We start from the raw sequence: 16,537 nt of genomic DNA on the forward strand, positions 1-16,537 counted from the left end.
CCCAACCATCTTCAGCTCCTTCACAAATGTCCTTTCTTCCATCATAATGCCAGAATTGGGGATATTTGCAGATGACTGTACAATTTCCAGCACCATTCATGACTCCTCAGACACTGAATCAGTTCATGTCCAAATGCAGCAAGACCTGGACAATATCCAGGCTTGGGCTGACTGGTGGCAAATTTCATTTGCGTCACATAAGTACCAGGCAATGACCATCTCTAACAAGAGAGGATCAAACCATTGTCCCTTGACATTAATGGCATTACCATCGTTATCAAATTCCTGTAGGTTACAATTGACCTGAAACTGAACTGGACTAGCCATACTAATACTGTGGTTACCAGAGCAAGCCAAAAGAAAGAAATTCTACGGTGAGCAATTCACTTCCAAACCCCCCCCCCAAAACCTGCCCACCATCTGCAAGGCACAAGTCAGGAGTGTGATGGAATACTCTTCACTTGCCTGGATGGGTGCAGCTCCAACAACACTCAAAAAGATCATCACCATCCAGGAGAAGCAGCCGCTTGATTGCGACCCATTCACAAACATTCAATCCCTCCACCACCAATGAACAGTGGCAGCCATGTGTACCATCCACAAGATGCACTACAGGAACTCACCAAGGTTCCTGAAACCCATGACCACTACCACCTCGAAGGGCAAGAGGTTATCTGGGATCAACGTTCCTTCACTGTTGTTGGGTCAAAATCTTCAAATCCCCTCCCTAACACCACTGCGGATGTACCTACACCGCAGGGACTGCAGCAATTCAAGGAGGCACCACCATTACCTTCTGAAGGGCAACTAGGGACGGGCAATAAATGCTGATCTAGCCAGCGACAACCACATCTTGTAAACAAAGATGTTGGTTTCCCATTGCCTCTGGCTGGTCATGTGCCTCTCGTCTGATTGGCTGGGACTAGTCATGTGACTGCTCACCAATTGGTCGAGAGGCAAGTAGACCTCGCCTCCGAGGTGGGGTATATGTATCCAGAGTTCCCGGCGGTCGGCCTTTCTCTGTAGTCGACCACCGGGCTAACAACTAGCTGATTAAAGCCACAGTTTGGATCTTCATCGTGTCTCGCGTCCAATTGATGGTACATCAGATGGGGACCAGAAGAGGAAATTGTGTGATAAGCAGTTTAGTGGGAATAGAATCAAGGGAAGGGGAAGTAATTCTCAAGGACAAGATGAGCCCAGAGAGGGAATGTGGAGAGAAACCAGAGAAAGATGATACTTCAGGGATAGAGTATGTGGGTTGATTGTGGGGGATTTAGCCAGGTGAGCAAATGCATATGGCAGAGGCAGTTAATTTTATGATCTTGATCTTAGTGAAAAAGAAGTCCATGAACTCCTTGTACATATTGTTGGACGTCAGGATGGAGGGGACAGGGGAGAGTGGGTTAAGAAGACGGTTTGCAGTAGCGCAAAGAAGGCGGGGTTTATCTTTGTATTCAGGATAATCCTGGAATTGCGAGCAGTTTTAGCAGACAAGAACAGTACCTGATAGTTGGTCTGGCTAGATCTGGTGGTGATTGGCTAAGCTATTTATCCACCATATTCTTTCAAGTCTGCAACCCTTGGGAATTGAAAATGAGGAGTGCACAAGGGGAAATTGCCAGGATGAGAGAGAGTAATGGTTTTATTGGGGGTAGAGGGCAACAAAAGATGGAGATGAGGGTGTGGCTGAGTAAATCGGTAGCTGCAGAATCGCTGTGGCAAATGGAGGCCAAAGGTTGAATAGTTGGAATTTTGGAAGTGCCGTTGTAAGTGAATTCGGAGATCGATTTTTTTCTAGGGCTGGACACAGAAGAAGATAGGGTTGGGGTGGAATGTATGGTGATATGCCTGTAAGCAATAGGATGGATGGTGTATGACCTCCAACCAGTAGGCGGCGGAGCAGATACACCATGCGGTCTCCGGGCCGTGGTCATGTGATCAGGGACTCCAATATAAGTGAGGACACATCTGGCCATTAGCAAATGGTTGTAGGGGATAGTTTTAAGACATACAGGTGAACAGTCGTGCTAGGTGTAGTTCCAGAGGAGTACAAAGAAACTGCATGGTAACTTTAGAACAGTACAGCACAGAACAGGCCCTTCAGCCCTCGATGTTGTGCCGAGCAATGATCACCCTACTCAAACTCACGTATCCACCCTATACCCGTAACCCAACAACTCCCCCTTAACCTTACTTTTTAGAACACTACGGGCAATTTAGCATGGCCAATCTACCTAACCCGCACATCTTTGGACTGTGGGAGGAAACCAGAGCACCCGGAGGAAACCCACGCACACACGGGGAGGACGTGCAGACTCCGCACAGACAGTGACCCAGCCGGGAACCGAACCTGGGACCCTGGAGCTGTGAAGCATTGATGCTAACCACTATGCTACCATGCTGCCTTGGTCTGTAACAGATCGCTATCTTACCACGTGCGATACAATAAAGATCCTGGTTTGGACAAGTCAAGGTGTTTGGTGGATCCTTTGCAAGACAGAGAAGACCATTCACAATAGAATGTAGATGTGGATGGTGATTAGGTTTGTACATGCTGACTGACATGTTCTGCGATCTCTGCATACCTCAGGCACTGAAGACCTTCCCAAAATGGCATCTGGCACAGATCACACAGCAAACGAGCATGCTGTGCAGACGCCATCAAAATAACACCCATTGCCCCTAAATGATGGGAATTATGGCGCTAAATATGGGAAAACTCATGACATGTGCACGGTAGCACAGTGGGCGGCACGGTAGCACAGTGGTTAGCACTGCTGCTTCACAGCTCTAGGGTCCCAGGTTACATTCCCGGCTTGGGTCACTGTCTATGTAGAGTCTGAACATTCTCCCTGTGCGTGCGTGGGTTTCCTCCAGGTGCTCCGGTTTCCTCCCACAAGTCCTGAAAGACGTGCTGTTGGGTCAATTGGACATTCTGAATTCCCCCTCTGTATACCCGAACAGGCGCTGGAATGTGGCGACGAGGGGCTTTTCACAGTATGTTGACAAACATAAAATATACCCACCATTTCCCTATTTGATTGCCCAATTAAGGGTATGTTTATACTGAAACTTTTAACATTGCTGCCAAGTGATATTCGGTCCAGGGATGTGCAATGGGAATGTCCTGAAGCAGGTGGTGTCATGCTGCTTAAGTTTAATGCAATGTGGAATGTAATTCCAGCATCATATGGGTTAAATAGGCCCAAGAGACTCCCTAATTGCTCTTTAAAATTATCTTGAGATGACTTAAATGTTTGATGTGGCGGTTCTTCTTCCTAAACTTATAAATTCTCACTAGATGAGAGATGAACTCTTGTGTAAACAGATTGTCTGGCAAGAACCCACAGATTAGAAAATTTGCATGTGGAAACTTGCAGCATTAGGAAATCAATGATTTATATGGATACTGAAATTCAATGAACAGATGCTCCATCTTTATTTTCCCTGCTGATTTTGGTTAGAGACCTTTTCTGAATGACCAACTCGCCATGCTTCAATCTCAAATCATTCAATTACAAATACCCATTGCAAGGACGAGAATTATGAAGTAATTTTTTTTCAGCAACTTATTTCTCAAGGTAAATGTTCATAGAGGGTGTCAAATTTTATATTGATTCCTATTTATACTTAAATACATTTTATTATAGTTGCTCGTCTTCACTCATCATGAGGATTGGGCTGTCTTCATCACAATGTGTCATGACATTGTAAATACACTTCTGAAGATTTTCCACAAAATCTTAAATGTGTTGAAAAATGCAATTTCACGAGAAATATTTGCCAGACAAAATCTCCATAAATGGATTTACAATTCTATGACTCTGAATACCTAGTGCAATTTCCCTCCCTCTATATACCTAAGCTTAACTGAATGTCAGAATATATTATTTGATGTCTGTATGTATATGCCTGTATATATTGTATATGTATTAAAAATGTCATTACACATAATAACAAGGACAACTTCATCTTCATGACAAAAGATATCAATTTAAATCCCACTGCATGTTTTCCATTCACGAAATATGTGACAAAGATCAGGTCCAGTAAAACAAGGCAATTCCATTTGAATATTATTTTCCTCCCAGCAATATTCTAATATTTAAGGATTCAAGTTACTCTCAGTGGTAGTTCTGTTGATGTACAGAAGATTTTTATATAAATGCAAAATTTCAATGCACTCTTTCCCCATTTACATTCGATGGATTTATTAATGCATTAAAGTAGCACTCAGAGGAACTTCATAGGCATACACTGTACACATTTATCATGAATAATGCTGAGATTAACCCTGAATACTCTGAACCAAAGGTACAATATGATCGAGGGCAGGATTATGAGCGTCAAATATAGGATTCAAAACAGAGGAAACAAAAAATACAATTAACGTTCTTTATTATTATGAATGCATCATGGTGGCACAGTGGTTAGCACTGCTGCCTCACAGCGCCAGGGACCCGGGTTCGCGTCCAACCTTAGGTGACTGTGCGGATTATTGCAGATACTCCCCGTGTCCCTGTGGGTTTCCTCCAGGTGCTTCGGTTTCCACCAACAATCCAAAGATGTGCAGATGGATTGGCCATGCTAAATTGCCTCTTATAGTGTCCAAAGGTTAGGTGGGGCTACAGGTCTGTGGGGAGTGGGCCTAGGTTGGCTCTTTCAAAGGGGCAGTACAGAATCGATGGGCCAATTGGCATCCTTCTGCACTATGGGGATTCTATGATTCTACGATATTCTTCAATTTATATTAATTTTTTTAATATTACGCGAGGAGGTAAATTAATAATTTTGAGCAATGAGACTTCTATCTTTCAATAAGTTTAACTTTGCCCTCGGAGCTTTGGCTATTGATGATGAATTGGGATTTTCTGGGCCTTGCACTGCTGGGATCTTCCAGTCCTGCAGAAGGTGACCCGCACGGTGACGGGTTGCCTGGTAGTGTGGCTGGCGAACCATGCAGAACCACAGACTTCAGTGGGCCTCTAAGATCCCGCCGACGGCTAAGAGTGAGCCAGTGGATGTTCGGGGAATGCTTCTGCTAATGTCAGTTCATTCAACAACTATCTTTTCATTCGGTACAAGAATGCCACACTAAAGTTTGATCCAAAATGATCACTTTACATTTCAAATCTATTTTCAATTGGCGGAAAAGTGGTCTTTGCAGCTCATGAAAAACAAGCCTGTTTACACCTTCAAAAGATACACTTGGGCCGGGATTCTCCGACCCCCCTCCCCCCCCCCCCCCCCCCACTGGTTGGAGAATAACCCTGGGGGAGGCGCTAATCCCGCCCCACCGCCGGCTACACTATTCTCCGGCGCCGTTTTTCGGTCAGCGGCGTGATTCTCACCTCGCCAGTCGGAGGCCGTTGACAGCGGCCCCCGCGGCGATTCTCCAGGCCCCAATGGGCCGAGTGCCGTCCATTTTTGGCCAGTCCCGTCGGCGTGAATTACTCACCTCACGCACGGCGGGACCTGGCATGTGAGTATGTGGGGGTGTATCGGGGAGGTCCAACCCTGGGGGGGGGGGGGGGGTCCCACGGTGGCCTAGCCCACAATCGGGGCCCACCAATCTGCGGGCAGGCTTGTTCCGTTGGGGGCCTTCTTTCCTCCATGCCGGGCCCCTGTAGGGCTCCGCCATATTTCCCGGGGGCCTGTGCGAGAAGAGAAACCCCACGCATGCGCGGAAGTACGCTGGCCGTTCCGTGCATGCGTAAACTTGCGCTGGCTGGAGTGGCGGCAACCCCTCCAGCGTCCACCTTGCCCCCCTAGAAAACGTGAAAATTCCTCAACTTGGCAGGCTGTTGATGCCGGAATTGTTGGCGTCGGTTTTCCCGCCAGCGTGGGGCTTAGTCCCCAGAAGGGAGAATCCTGGCCTTGAAGTTTTAAGGAACGGCAACCAAGAATTTGTATGTAATGAAACGTACGAGGGAACAAGCAGTCCTAGATCTGGTCTTGTGTAATGAGACAGGATTGATTCATGATCTCTTAGTTAGGGATCCTCTCGGAAGGAGCGATCACAATATGGTGGAATTTAAAATACAGATGGAGGGTGAGGGAGTGTTTTGCGCTTAAACAAAGGAGATTACAATGGGATGAGTGATGAGCTAGCTAAGGTAGACTGGGAGCAAAGACTTTATGGTGAAGCAGTTGAGGAACAGTGCAGAACCATCAAGCGATTTTTCACAGTGCTCAGCAAAAGTTGACACCAACAAAAATGAAGGACGGTAAAGAAGGAAAATCGACCGTGGATATCTAAGGAAATAAGGGAGAGTATCAATTTGAAGGAAAAAGTATACAAAGGGGCAAAGATTAGTGGGAGACTAGAGGATTGGGAAATCTTTTGGGGGCAACAGAAAGCTACTAAAAAGCTATAAAGAAGAGTAAGATAGATTATGAGAGTAAACTTGCTGAGAATGTTAAAACATTTGTTAAAAGTTTCTACAAATATATAAAGCAAAAAAGAGTGGCTAAAGTAAATATCGGTCCTTTAGAGGATGAGAAGGGAGATTTGATAATGGGAGATGAGAAAATGGCTGAGGACCTGAACAGGTTTTTTGGGTCGGTCTTCACAGTGGAAGACACAAATAGCATGCCAGTGATTGATGGAAATGAGGCTATGACAGGTGAGGACCTTGAGAGGATTGTTATCACTAAGGAGGTAGTGATAGGCAAGCTAATGGGGCTAAAGGTAGACACATTTCCTGGCCCTGATGGAATGTATCCCAGAGTACTAAAAGAGATGGCTAGGGAAATTGCAAATGCACTAGTGATAATTTACCAAAATTCACGAGACTCTGGGATGGTCCCGGCGGATTGGAAATTAGTAAACGTGACACCACTGTTTAAAAAATGAGGTAGGCAGAAAGCGGGTAATTATAGACCAGTTAGCTTAACTTCGGCAGTAGGGCAGTATCATCAAGGAAGAAATAGAGAGGCATCTGGATGAAAATTGTCCCATTGGACAAATGCAGCATGGGTTCATAAAGGGCAAGTTGTGCCTAACTAATTTAGTCGAATTTTTTGAGGACATTACCAGTGCGGTAGATAACGGGGAACCAATGGATGTGGTATATCTGGATTTCCAGAAAGCTTTTGACAAGGTGCTGCACAAAACGTTGCTGCATAATATAAAGATGCATGGCATTAAGGGTAAAGTAGTAGCATGGATAGAAGATTGGTTAATTAATATGGATAGAAGATTGGTTAATTAATAGAAAACAAAGGGCACGATTCTCCCAAACAGGGAGAAATCGTAAGGCTGGCGTCAAAAACGGGTGGGTTTGACGCCAGCCTCCCCCCCCCGACCGGGAACCGATTCTGGTCCCCGGTCGGGGCTAGCATGCCGCGGCCGTGAACTCCGGCATCGCGGGCTTAACGAATTTCGTTAAGCCCGCTTGCCAGAGTTTGCGACGGCTGACGCGGCATATGACATCAGCCGCGCATGCGCGGATTGGAAGACTCCAACCCGCGCAGGCGCGGGTGACGTCATCGCGCATTTGTGCGAAACCCGCGCATGCGCGGGCCAGGATGCCCCTCAGCCGCCCCGCGAATTGATACAGCGGGGCGGCGGAAGGACAAAGAGTGCGCGGGAATTGGACCCGCTGCCCGCGATCGGTGCTGCCGTGCCGTGCCAATCGGTGGCATGGTTGCCAAGATCCGAACTTTACGGCCGTTTTTACGAACGGCCAGACCAGGTGTGTTTGCCGTTCGTAAAAACGGCCGTAAAGGGCTTGGACTTTGGCCCATCGGCCAGCTGAGAATCGCTGCTCGCCGTAAAAAAACGGCGGCAGCGATTTGTGTCGGGAGTCGGGCATGGGGGGGGGGGGGAGAATAGCGGGAGGGCGTCAGACTAGCGTGGCCGTAAAAATTTACGGCCCCCGCTATTCTCCGCACCGTCGTGAGTGCGGAGAATTGCGCCCAAAGAGTGGGGATGAATGGGAGTTTCTCTGGTTGGCAATCAGTAGCTAGTGGTGTTCCTCAGGGATCAGTGTTGGACCCACAATCGTTCACAATTTACATTGATGATTTGGAGTTGACGACCAAGGGCAATGTGTCCAAGTTTGCAGACGACACTAAGATGAGTGGTAAAGCAAAAAGTGCAGAGGATACTGTAAGTCTGCAGAGGGATTTGGATAGGTTAAGTGAATGGGCTAGGTTCTGGCAGATGGAATATAATGTTGACAAATACGAGGTTATCCATTTTGGTAGGAATAACAGCAAAAGGGATTATTATTCAAATAATAAAATATTAAAACATGCTGCTGGGCAGAGGGACCTGGGTGTGCTAGTGCATGAGTCACAGAAAGTTGGTTTACAGGTGCAACAGGTGATTAAGAAGGTGAATGGAGTTTGGCCTTCATTGCTAGAGGGAGATTATGCTGCAACTGTATAAGGTGTTAGTGAGGCCACACCACACCTGGAGTATTGTGTTCAGTTTTGGTCTCCTTACCTGAGAAAGGACATACTGGCACTGGAGGGTGTGCAGCGGAGATTCACTAGATTAATCCCAGAGCAGAGGGAGTTGGATTATGAGGAGAGGTTGAGTAGACTGGGACTGTACTCGTTGGAATTTAGAAGGATGCGGGGGGGGGGGGGAATCTTATAGAAACATATAAAATTATGAAGGGAATAGATAGGACAGATGCGGGCAGGTTGTTTCAACTGGCGGGTGAAAGCAGAACTAGGGGGCAAAGACTCAAAATAAGGGGAAGTAGATTTAAGACTGAGGTTAGGAGGTACCTCTTCACCTAAAGAGTTGTGACTCTATGGAATTCCCTGTCCAGTGAAGCAGATGAGGCTCTTTCATTAAATATTTTCAAGATAAAAATCGATAGTTTTTTGAAGAATAAAGGAACAGAGAGTTATAGGTCGGGATTCGCCGGGTCAAAAACCCCAACGATGGCCTCACGATTCTCCCCCGCTGATTCTCGGACGCCCGCGGGATTCCCACCACGCTGGTCGGGGGCCTTTGAAAGCGCCACCACACCCGGCGATTCTCTGGGCCCTGATGGGTCGAGTGGCCGCCAAGTTTAGCCGACTCCCGCCGGTGTGGGTTACTCAGGTCCCACACGGCAGAACCTGGAAGGTGTGGCTGCGGGAGCCATCCTGGAAGGTGGGGGGTGGGGGCAGAGGGATCCGAACCCAAGAGGGACCCCATGGTGGCCTGGGCTGCGATCGGGGCTTACCGATCGGCGGGCAGGCTGGCTCTGTGGGGGCCCATGTTCCTCCGCGTTGGGCCCCTGTAGGGCTCTGCCATATTGCCTGGGGGACGGTGAGGAAAAGGGAACACCCGCGCATGCGCGGAATCACGCCGGCCATAGTGCACATGTGCGAACACGCGCCGGCCATTCCGCGCCGGCTATAGCTGCGGGGACCACTCCGGCGCCAAGGTAGGCCCCCCAGGAAGGGGAGCATTCCGCATTATCGGGGACCGTTGACGTCGGAGTGATTGGCACTGCTTTTCACGCTGGCGTGGGGACATAGCCCCATTATTGGAGAATCCCGCCCATGGTGTTCGGGCGGGAAAGTGGAGCTGAGTCCACAAAGGATTAGCCATGATCTCATTGAATGGCGGAGCAGGCTCGAAGGGCCAGATGGCCTACTGTTGCTCCTAGTTCTTATGTTCTAATCAGTTGACAAGTTGAAGGGAGGATAGACTTTTATTTCAAAAGCGATAAAATTGAGCGGTGTGGAGAAACGGGTTGGAAGTAGAACTAGAACTGGAAACTGCTATGCCACAAACTGGTGCAATATATTTGATGGACTTTATGGTCTTCTCTTACGTTTGAACTTTTCTCTGTCAATATAATAACAGCAAAACGTATTTCAACTGCAGCGCGAGCTATGTTCAAACACCATGGGATGGTACTACCTTCATGTTTCATGACTTGAAAATGTTATTGGAAGACAGAAATAGAGTCATATCATTTGGTGTGGCACTAAAGTTATTTCTCCCCAAGATCTTTCTTCACATAATATACGTTTTCTTTTCCATTTTCTTTCCATTTGTGGTAAATTAAAAGTGAAGTAGATGATTAGCCATGACCTTGTTGAATGGTGAATAGCCTACTTCAGCAACTATCACTTATGTTCTCACATTTATGTTCAAAACAATTTGAGACAAAACCTATTTAAAAATATTTGGTGCCAATGAAAAAGTTGCTGCGAATTTTGGCTGCAAGGGGTGTTCGGCATGCAATGCCACAAAAGGGTTTGTCCGCATTTTTATTGTACATTGTATATCGATTCATTAGGAAATATAATCCATGCACTTACCATCTTCTTCAGTTTGTATAACTATCTCGTCACTTTCTTTCCTTCCTTCTGGATTAACCAACACCAGCCGGAGTTTCACCGTAGTGTATGGATGTAGTCCCCGCAGTGTATAGTGGGATGATGTCTGCATCAATTCTTCGGCCGTATACTCACGGTGACCAAGCACATACTGATACTGAACAGTCAAGTTGTAGCTATGGCAGCGAGTGACCGCATAACCAAATGGCTCCCAATGAATAGTCAACTGTCGTGATCGGACATCCACAACTTCTGCACTCTGAGGTCCGTGTACTGGATCTTTGGAAAGGAAAAATAAATATGTGTTATGTTTAGAGACCTGCAAACCCTTGAAGTTGATTTTATACTATAAAGATGAACCCAGAACTACACATTAGTAAAGCAGAAGAATGCATCCAAAGATTGAGCAAAAGCCAAGGGTACAATTTAGACTCTTGAAAAAAATGGCAATATCCAAACAATTCACTCAGGTTTTTCAACTGCACTTTGATAGGATTTAATAACAAAACATAGATAATATCATACCGACAAGAAATTAACGACTGCCTCCAGAAAGAAAATGACTGACTTCAACATCTGTGGCTTTTCCTGCTTCCGACATAAATACTTTGAAGCTACAGTCGCTAAGCCAGGCTTGTTTTCAGACACAACAGGAGATTTTACCATTGCTCAGAGCCCGTCTCTGTTTTGATATTTTCTTTTGCAAAAGGTACAGGTTGCATAGAACCACTGGTCTTTTATTGCACCGTGGTGAGTGTGTTTGCATAAATCAAACCTATAGCCACTTCATGCAGACCTTGGACTTTCAGTGTTATAAATCAAACAACCAAAAACACATTCATCATTACCGCACAGAAAGCAGGAAGGAGGAAAGAAAGACGCAGGAATTACGGAGGTAAAGAAAGGAGGATCATTTATCACCTTAGCATTTTTCTCAGGCTTTCCCAAAACTAATTATATTCAAGTGATTACTTTTTTTAAGTGCTGGGTGTTATATTCTTTTGCTCTTTGTAAAAGTACCAATCATACAGAAGGATTGGAAAAACAATATGGGTTATTTATTTAGAGTTAAGATATACACAGATAGAGTTGACTAGGAGGCTAAGTGTGGTACATCTGATCTCTATTCCTGCTGCTTACAGTGACTGCAAATAATGGCAACAAAACATCATATCCTGTTGAGGAAAATCGGCACCTCTGGCCTCGGAACCACCCTTACCTTCAATAACTCCGACATGACGTTTGCAAACCCCTGCCAAACCCCCCTAAGCCTCGGACATGCCCAAAACATATGAACATGATTCGCAGGCCCACCCGCACCCCCCCCCACATCTATCTTCCACCCCTTCGAAGAACTTGCTCATCCAGACCACAGCCATGTGCGCCTTGTGGACGACCGTAAATTGTATCAGGCTAAACCTGGCACACGAGGAGGACGTATTGACTCGCTTCGGGGCATCTTTCTACAACACAGCCTCCACGCACTGGCACTTTCAATGTCCTCTGGTGCCACATGACTTGCACACAGAATTAAACATTGGACACCCTCTGGGTGTATGTATGAGACCACACCACATATTGCGTAGTAGGCTTGTCTGAATTGGCTATCGTGCTGATGGATAAAATATGCATAACCTATATACTCTGTCTACCCATTAGTATGGCTTTTTACTTGTGTCTGCTTTGTAATAGTGCATACAAAGAGTAACCTCAGGGTTGGTCCAAGGTGTCTTTTTGGAATTATTTCATTGGGATAGATGTTATCATGCATTAGATCATCCTGTCAGCTAGCAGAGTTGTAATCATGCCCCTTAACTGTGGATCAACTTAAGAATTGGTCAATGGTCTCTGTCAGCTGTTACCTAAAGGACATCAATTCCAGATGGTGTATTCTGAAGTTGAGCCTGACTGGCAATTGACCGTTGACTATTATCCATATTTCTTCTGGATTTCTAAAATGGTCTTCACACGGTAGCACAGTGGTTAGCACTGTTGCTTCACAGCACCCGGGTCCCAGTTTTGATTCCCGGCTTGGGTCACTGTCTGTGCAGAGCCTGCACGTTCTCCCTATGTCTGCGTGGGTTTCCTCAGAGTGCTCCGGTTTCCTCCCACAAGTCCCGAAAGACGTGCTTGTTAGGTAAATTAGACATTCTGAATTCTCCCTCAGTGTACCCGAACAGGCGCCGGAATGTGATGACTAGGGACTTTTCACAGTAACTTCATTGCAGTGTTACTGTAAGCCCACTTGTGACAACAATAAAGATTAATATTATTCTTATTATGTGTCTCGTCTACGGAGGCCTTCATTACCCATTGCAGTTTTGATTTTAATGTCTTGTTGATCTGGTTTGGAAAGATTGAGACCCTGAAAACACAGCTTGTGCATTGTCAGGCCAATGTAAATTCAAATAAGAGGTCCATTAGCTTCTAATTGACTGTTGGAAATGTTGTGGTTATCTGTGAGCCTTTTCCATTATTGTTAATGTGATTTTGTTTTTACAGTGATGAAAGTTTCTGCCAGCTCTTTTAGAGTTAATCCAGCTCTGAGTTTCAGCGCCTTTAATGGTAATTGCCTAAGTTGGTCTTAGGTCAGTAGAATGCTATGCTGGAGCAGTTAGTGGAGAGATTCGTTTTCCCAACCCAGTCTTCCCATACCTCCTGCAGGGACAACAAGCAATAATGAATTTTCCTATCTATGGAATTCTGCTTAAACTCTGTTAAACTTTTGCTTAAACTTCACAGGAGGTAGACTTTAACTTAAGCTCTTCTAAACCGGGACAATTTTATCTGGAACCTACTGACTGGAGCAAGGTGCGATCCCAGAACAAAGGGGCAATGTGTGTAGGATTCCTACAGAGCTGCAAAATCACTTACAGATTGTGATTTTCGATAGTGACTTCATTTCCACACCAGTTTTTTCTTCTGCTGGATATGAAGGTTGAAGATTGTATTCTGTTCAGTGAAATCTTCAAAATCATGTTGTCACCCTGCAACAGTCCATAATCCCTTCAACATAAATGCACCAATCATACACAATGATTGGTGAAAAATAATGTGGGCCTTTATTTGAAGATAAGGCTAGATACAGATGGAATTGACTAGAAGGCCAAGGACGGTATATCTGGGGCGGAATTCACCCAACAAATTTCGAAGTGTCATTATGGGCGGGTTTGGTAAGATGTTTCTCTTTGGCATTTTGGGTGAGATCCACACCGCTAATCAATCACACTTAGGGCTGGATTCTCCATTGGCGGGATCCTCCGCTTTGCCGGCAGCACACTCACCCCCGCGTATTTCACAATGGCATGAGGGTGTTCACAATGGGAAATCCCATTGGCCGGTTGGCTGGATGGAGGATCCCGCTGCCGGAGGGGGCGTGCCGCACCAAGAACCGAGTGCGATGGGACAGAGAATCCCGCCCTTCATCATTTCTTTGGGCCTTGTGGAGTTTCTTCCAGGCCAAGCATATCCTTAAATGTTTTTTCAACACAGGGGAGCTGCACTCGCCGCTGAGACCGGCTCCTTAGAGACCTGGCCGCCATTTTGAAAGGATGCCCCGATCGCTAAGTGAGCTCGAGGGTCCCCCATAACCCACAACCATGGGCATGTCACCCCCACACACATGGGCAAGTGAGGACACCCCACTATGGGGGTCGCTGGGGCACCTCTTTTCAGGTCACCCCTCCCCCCCCTTTCAGACCCCCCTTTTCAGGAGCCCCCACCCTTAAACCTCCCAACCTTGAGGGGGCCCCTTCATATCAGCCCTTCAACCCACCCCCCCACCTTTCATTCGCCCTTTGATCCCCCTATTCATGAACACTGCCCCGCTCAGTCCCATACCTTTGGCAGTACTACCTGGCACCCGGGCAGCCAGGCTGGCAGTGCCAAGGTGCCTGGGTGCCAGAGGGAGTGCCAGGCCTTCATTCTGCCCTGCCCTAACCACCCAGGGTCTCCAATGCCCTGGGAAACCCCCAGGTGATGTTATGCCCGGTCCACGTTTGTGCAGACCAGTATTAAACGGCGCCCGGTCCAGGCCTCGCTGGGAGGCCGTCATTTACCAGGGCGACGGGAGAAACCCGCAGAACCGTATTTTAATAAGCTGATCTGGATCTTGCCCAGTGAGGGCGAGATCCAGATTACGACGTGTCACAAGGTTCTGATGAATATTGCGAGATGTCTCAGGCGTCGCGAATCTCGCAAGAGGCCTCTTGCGAGATTCAACGGCCTCGTCGTGTCACCAAGTCGGGTATGACGAGATCAGTAAATCATGCCAATGATTTCTATTCTTGGTGATTGCAGACCAACAATACATCCTACGACAAATGCATCATATCCTGTTGAGGTAGGCAGTGGATTGACAACAGTTTAAGATATGCATCCTTGAAGGTGCATACACAGCATATCATGACTCTGGGATAGATTTTTAAGCTGCTCATTATTTAAACGCGAACAGTCACTGTCACTTAAGAGAATGTTAAGAGAAAGTTTGAGAAGGTGAATGTTCACCTATTAACAGTAAGCAAATTATTTTTAGTTAATTAAAATATTTCCAGTTTGACAACAGAACCAATCATTGGTTTGCCACATTTTGAAATTGTCACATTGTCCATAAAATAATTCTGTAAATAAGTATAGCAGTATCAATGTGTAGCTTTAACTGTAGACCTCTTCTCTAATCTAGTCTGAGTTATACAAAACCTGTTAGGACCACATTGAACATAATATTCATCCAGCAGACTTATATGCGTGATATATGGGTGACCTCAAGGCTCATGTGTCATTGGGTCCAGACCATCTATTATATAATTATCATATCCAACAGATCCCTGAAGTGAGCCCTGCTTCCTGCTTTTGCTGTCACTCTGACCTCTGATACCGAGAGTGCTAATATGACCCCAATTAAAGCTGCGGTAGGAACGGTTCTGTATTAGAGACTTGTACCAATGAGGGAAGCAGGCTGTCAAAGTTTTTATTTGTAATGGCTTTTGAGTTCTCCTATGTAAACTAACAGAATTAAAATAATCTGTTTCGCTCTTGTTTTGTTCACTAATATATTGAAGACAAATAAGTCATGACACAGTTCAATGTGTAATTCAAATTTTATGATGTTACTGCCATCTAATTAGGGTTTAAGTACATTGTTAAATTAATTCCGACATGACTTGATTTAGGATTGATAATAAAAAGCATTATCAACGTGTATAGTGCAATACAGTATAACTCTGTATATTACCTCGACTAGATTCCCTTCATATGACTTGTTAATAGTATGCACCTTTGAAAAATACGGTTGTTTCTTGGCAAAGTTAGGACTTTTAAACATGATATAGAGAAAAGGCATATAATGTTGAGCTGCTATTATTCATGGCAATGCTTTGATTAATGCTAATTTTATCAAGATATGACATCCTTGATCTGATGGTAATTGATCTATGATATAAAAACAATTTCACCTTCAGTGATGCCACAGCATTTCGTAAAAAATTTGTGATTTTTGTCTATCTTCAGCGAACACCTTACGTTTACTTAGAATATCGTCATTTATCTTTTTTAACTTATTGTCGCAACAGTAAAATTGAACTCTGCAGATAATCTAACAAGGTCACATGCACACATTTTTTTGTTCTCTAGGATTCTTTAACTTCTATTCCTGCTCTTGACTTCTGCCTTGACCCTTCATTTACTTCAATTTACCAAGATTAAAATTAAAATTACCCAGAGCAAGGGTGGATTTCACATCTCTTCCAGGAAGTATTTCCCAAGACTTTATTTCATGACAATCTCGAAAATGTCCATTCCAAGACAACAACCTTTCTCAAAGTAAGGGTGGCTCTCTGTCTTTTTTCTTCAAGCACAGAAAAATAAAGAATATCAGCACCATTAGCTGCTTTTGATTTATCATCTCTAAATCGTCTGCTGCCAAGAAGATTTTAGTTCGGAATTGTGATCAGCCATGACTGAACTAACTTTATTTACACCTCGCCAACAGAGAGCGCAATGTTGTAAAATGTTCAGATTTCCACCCTTCCCACTTACAAAAACAACTTATATATTAGAATGTAAAATGGTACATGAAAATAGGTTTCTAGAATGCAATATGACTAGTAACGTAACTAAAGTCGGTATAGTCCCAGATGACCATAGGCTGCTTTCCTCTTTGAGGGGGAGTGCTGACTGGTGGTGATTTAACCTGAGGATCACCACACCTCAGGTGAAAGGCCCGGTTGAGAAGGCAGGG

At 45.4% G+C, this 16,537-nt stretch overlaps 1 protein-coding gene across 2 annotated transcripts in view; it reads right to left on the minus strand.

Annotated features, from left to right (window-relative positions):
* ptprt (protein tyrosine phosphatase receptor type T) overlaps positions 1-16,537 on the minus strand; it is a 1,581,811-nt gene that overhangs the window by 615,569 nt on the left and 949,705 nt on the right. For both annotated transcript variants that reach the window (XM_038803435.1, XM_038803434.1), the window contains one exon: positions 10,282-10,578. In XM_038803435.1, coding sequence (XP_038659363.1) covers positions 10,282-10,578 — 297 coding nt within the window. The remainder of the gene's footprint in view (positions 1-10,281; positions 10,579-16,537) is intronic.

This window comes from Scyliorhinus canicula, chromosome 7 (genome assembly GCF_902713615.1).
Source record: "Scyliorhinus canicula chromosome 7, sScyCan1.1, whole genome shotgun sequence".
NCBI lineage: Eukaryota > Metazoa > Chordata > Chondrichthyes > Carcharhiniformes > Scyliorhinidae > Scyliorhinus > Scyliorhinus canicula.